This window comes from Montipora capricornis, chromosome 13 (genome assembly GCF_036669925.1).
Source record: "Montipora capricornis isolate CH-2021 chromosome 13, ASM3666992v2, whole genome shotgun sequence".
Classification (NCBI taxonomy): Eukaryota; Metazoa; Cnidaria; class Anthozoa; order Scleractinia; family Acroporidae; genus Montipora; species Montipora capricornis.
Window position 1 is genome coordinate 44,741,334 of NC_090895.1, and position 5,000 is coordinate 44,746,333.

The 5,000-nt window shown below is 39.3% G+C and overlaps 1 protein-coding gene across 5 annotated transcripts in view; it reads left to right on the forward strand.

The window, feature by feature from the left end:
* Positions 1 to 5,000, forward strand: part of LOC138030003 (NLR family CARD domain-containing protein 4-like) — an 87,062-nt gene that overhangs the window by 2,627 nt on the left and 79,435 nt on the right. For 4 of the 5 annotated variants that reach the window (XM_068877848.1, XM_068877851.1, XM_068877850.1 and 1 more), the window contains exon 3: positions 2,253 to 2,919. In XM_068877848.1, the coding sequence (XP_068733949.1) occupies positions 2,277 to 2,919 (643 nt within the window). In that variant the 5' untranslated portion in view covers positions 2,253 to 2,276. Of the gene's footprint in view, positions 1 to 920; positions 978 to 2,252; positions 2,920 to 5,000 lie in introns of those variants that run through there. The other variant, XM_068877849.1, reaches the window with a different exon arrangement.

Here is a 5,000-nt window from a genome sequence, read left to right on the forward strand (position 1 = left end):
CTGTGTGCCCATTGTGTTCTAGTAGCCTTAAGGGCCCACTGACATATTTTTTGGGGTGCATTGCTAAGGATGTAATGGTTAAGTAATTTGAGAGAATTTGGCATTATTTTGGTCAGTTTCCAACTTTTGTAAGCCAATGACCCTAAATATGACGTCATCATACCATGCTCATGGTCACGTGACCAATAAAAGAAAACTCTAAATTTGTCTCCGTGCTATGCAATTTGGGTATTTAATCAATGGTTTGATAATTTTTATTCGTTTTTGCATCCAGCCAAGCATGGTTTTCTTTGTATTTTGAAAAATGTTCTTTTTAAAGACATAAACGATACTGAAACACCCATAACTTTTTCAAAAAAGATGATTTTAAAAAATCAATGCTTAGCTATATTCTGTATTTGAAGGTGAAACGTTCCATGTAAAAAAAAATTTAATTCAATTTAAAACCGCCGGAAATTTAGCTTTTTTTCTCAAACCGGAAGTCAGTTTGTTTACACATGCGCAGTTGATCTGAGAACGAGCGCGAGGAAGGGCAAGGAAAAACCTTCGATGGAAACAATAGTTTGTGTGGTGACTTTTGCTTGTGAGTGGGTTTTCTTGTCAGCTCATGATATGATGACTTCAGTTACCGGAAGTAACATTTCACTTCCTTAGCAACGCTCGGAAAATCCGTCTGTGGGCCCCTAACAGTTTTGTCTTGACAAGCATATCCTTAAGCGCTTTTTCTTTTGTGTAAGAGATCAAGGGAGATTCCTTGAATATCTCTTTGAGATTAGGCTGGTTTTGAATTAAAATGCCATTTGTCCAATGGAATGTTCTTTAAGCCTTTCAAAGCAGGTTGAAATTGCGTGACGTACAATTTTCTTGTGCGCTTGTTCGATATCAAAGTATCGTAGCGCATTTGGCTCTGCGAAAACTGGGTTCCATAGTAACAAACATTCTTTTCGAAGATGTTCCTCCTTCCAATCTGTTTTGAGGTTTGTACCAATAATTGATAGGGAACTTAAGCACAGACTTTTTTGAGCCACGGACGGCAACCGGAAATTGAATTTTTTCCTTTTTGGAGCGTTTTCACGTCATCACGGTTGTAACGTCAAGCCACAGTGATCAACAAGAGCTTTTTCCTGTCCGTGGTAAGGAGCAAAAACACGCCAAAAAAGGAAACATTCGACTTCCGGTTGCCGTCCGTGGCTCACGAACGTCTGTGCTTAAGCTCCCTAATTTATATCTTTCAACAGAAAAATAAGTGACAGCAAAGAGATGTAACGTTGTTATTTTTTAATAGTGTTTGCAGTGACTACGTCATATTGCTAGTCACTTTCTTCGTTGCCAATCAACTCGTTTCACAAAATATAAGTCGAACAAAAATTCTGATTGCCCGATCGGGCAAGTCTTAGAGTTGTTTTACTTGCCCACGGATATATTTGGCTTGCCCCGGGCAATCAGGCAAGCGTTAGTGTTGAACACTGCTGTTATCTCGATTTCTTTTCGTGTCACCCTTTTGCCACAAAAGATCTGTGGTTAACACTTTGCTGAAAAGAGCAAACAGCATCCCGTCAGCGAATAGAGGAAGGCGAGAAGAAACACAACGAGTCAAAGCCGTTCTGTGAGATAAGAATTATCCCATGTCTTTTCTTCAAAACTCCGAGAGGGCGTTAACCAAACAACTTCCAACTTTTATATGTACATTGCGTTTCCAAGAAAATAGGTCGCATTTTGAAACAACAAAAGCTCAAAGTAGCTTACACACCACAACTAACCATCAACGGCCTTTTTCCACGTCCCAAAGGGCTAGGCAATTCTGACTGCCAGAAATCAGGCATATTGTACAAAATCAATTGCACACCATGTAATTTTGTGTACTATGGCCAAACAGAAAGATCATTAAAGACCCGAATTGCGGAGCACAAAAAGGCAGTGGCATTTTTTGACCAAAACTCCGAAGTTGCAAGCCATGTCCACAATTTCAGCCACAACATGAACTTTGAAAATGTCAAGGTCGTTGGTTTTGAAGCCAATCATGACAAGCGACTTTTCCTTGAAGCACTGGCACTTTGGACCCGAATGCTGGGAACGATCATATCATACTTCCAGAAGCCTACAAAGGCATTGCACAAGCATAAATTATATTGTCATGCACAGAGATAGAGTTGAACAGTAATGTGCTATGATTTTGATCTTCCATCAACCCCAGCATTATGTCCACACTAGTGGAAACTGAGCTTCACAAGTGATGCTAATTTTTCTTACAGTTAATGAAACCAACAGTTTAAAAGATGGCAAGTGCTGCACCATCATTTTCATCCACTAAGGAGACGACAAACTATGCACGGTTGTGTCGTCTTCTAGTGGATGTGGGAACTCAGGCACTTAGAGACACCTTTGACAGGATACATCCCCCTAGCCGTCTGCATGGCATTTTGGCAAGTACATCACCAGCTCATCCTACATTGCAGTCTCTGCGAAAAAGGAAGATTTTAAATGTTACCCAGTGGGGAAAGCTGTACCCAACTATCCCATCATCAGTCTCATCAGCTAGCTTTGACATTACGCTTCTGATGGTACTGCTGAGGAACATATGTGGCTTGGGTGCCCCTGCCAGCACTGGAAGCTGGGACATGCTCCCTCCTGCTTCTGATAACAGCATTGAAGCCAACATAGCAAGAATCAAATATTACAGAAACAATGTCTACGGTCACGCTACCCAGGCATCCATTGACGAGCCAACATTCCATGCATTATGGCTTGACATCAGCAACGCATTGTTAGCACTTGGATCTGCGGCAAGTTATACATCTGCAATTAGCCGACTGAAGGCTGAGTGCATGGATCCTGATTTTGAAGAGCATTATCGTGAGTTGCTGAAAGAGTGGAAGAAAGGTGATGATAGTACCAAGGACAATTTTGAACGACTTGAAGGTACACTATCTTAAATTATTAATAATTATGGTTGTTCATTGATAGATTCAACCACATTTGAGATTTTGACACTTTCTATTTCCTGTGCACCTGTTGCTTTTGTTCCTTGAAAAGAGGAAGGAGCGCTATAATGTTGCAATAAGTAATAATGATGATGATGATGATGATGATGATGATGATGATGATGATGATGATGATGATGATGATGATGACGACGACGACGATGACGACGACGACGACGATGATGATGATAATAATAATAATAATAATAATAATACTGTCGCAATAGTATCAAGTATGATAAATACTGTAGGAAACAGACAACGTTTTTAAAAGACATGTCTCGGCATGCTTATGCCATCATCAGTTTAATGAGTTAGGAACTCATGTGGTTGAGTTAGGAACTCATTAAACTGATGATGGCATAAGCATGCCGAAACATGTCTTTTAAAAAAGTTGTCTGTTTCCTACAATAATAATCATAATGCCGCAGGGCGCGAAATTGCGACCAATACAGTCGCATTTGCGACTAAATTTTTCCCTTTGCGACTAAAGTATCTAGAGAAGTTGCAAATTTGCGACTTGTTGTCACCTTCGCTGTTTCGAAACAAAAGGGTTAGCAGTTGCCACTTTGCTGCTACTTTTGCTAAAATAAATAAAGAAATGACAAAATTATTTTGTTTCTCGCTGTGAATTTTCTCTGAAGATAGCGTAATTGTAGAGTAATTTAGCTGGGATGTTACGTGCACAGCTCCATTTCTTCGATCATTCGCCATTTTCAGCGGTTTCTTTACACACAAGTATTGCGGGCTCATATTTTTTGCTAAACCACTGACAACACAATGCAGCGCGGCGATTTTGCGACTAAAATTTGCGAAATTGCGACTAAATTTTCATATCTTATTGCAAAATGCAACTGGATTTTTTCGTAAATTTCGAGCCCTGAATGGTATCACTTCATATGCCTATTGGAGTAGGACTTTTGAGAAGTCTTTTAAAAGATTGTACACTATTAGCACAGCGGACTGCATTAGGTAATTTAGTCCATAACGCTGGCGCAGCCACGGTAAAACTACAGTCACCAAGTGTGTGTAGAGTTTTTGTTCTGGGTGGTTGCGATAAAAATTCAGTTGACAATCTTAGATATCTAGATACTGTCTTGTGGGTAATAAGTCTGCTGAGATAATTTATGCTGGTGCAAGTCCATGGATAACTTTGTAGGTAATAATTAGTAGGATCTTAAACTCAATGCTGAATTTGATAAGTAGCCTGAGTGGAATCTTAAAATTGGTGAAATGTGATCAAAACAACTTACAATGTATTTTACAAAGAAGCCTGGCGGCAGTGTTTTTAACTTGCTGGAGTGTCTGCAGTTCCCTGGCAGGTAGGCCGTAAAGAGTACTTAAACTCAGAAATTTCCTGATTCTTCTGATACATGTAAATTATTATGTACATGTAGATGAAAGAAAGCAGATTTGCATGTCTTGTTAATTTGAGTATCCATTTTGAGTTGGTTATCCAGCCAACATCTTAAAATAAGTAGAACTAAAGTGACCAATGTGAACGTCATACACAGTGCAAAATGAGAAAGAAAAACAACGCCACTCATCCATTTCATTTCCTTCATTCAGTCCGATTTTAAAACTTCCTGTTTCTTGCTATTCATTTTGTCATTGGTCATTTGATCAGCGCTTAGATAATCCAGATCAAGCAAATCCAAATAAAGCATTGCCACTAACCTTCATCCCTTGCACAATGTTGCATTTTTAAAAAACGGTGGCCACAATTTGCCATACAAATCGACCTTGCGTTTCCTTTAGTATTTGTTTCGACTGGTACACCACCGTGTCCGGCATGATCAAACCGGCTACTCACAACGCCCTTTTCATATTCAGTGCTGCTTTGTAATTGTTACAACTATTGTAACGACGAAGTATCACAATGATTAAGACACCTGTTTTCTTTATTGTGTAAATCTCAAGAAGTACATTGCGCACATTGTGACGTCATAATTACATAATTTATGACACTCTCCCGAGCCGATTAGATAAGATATAGTAGGGAATGATTAGCAAGGGATA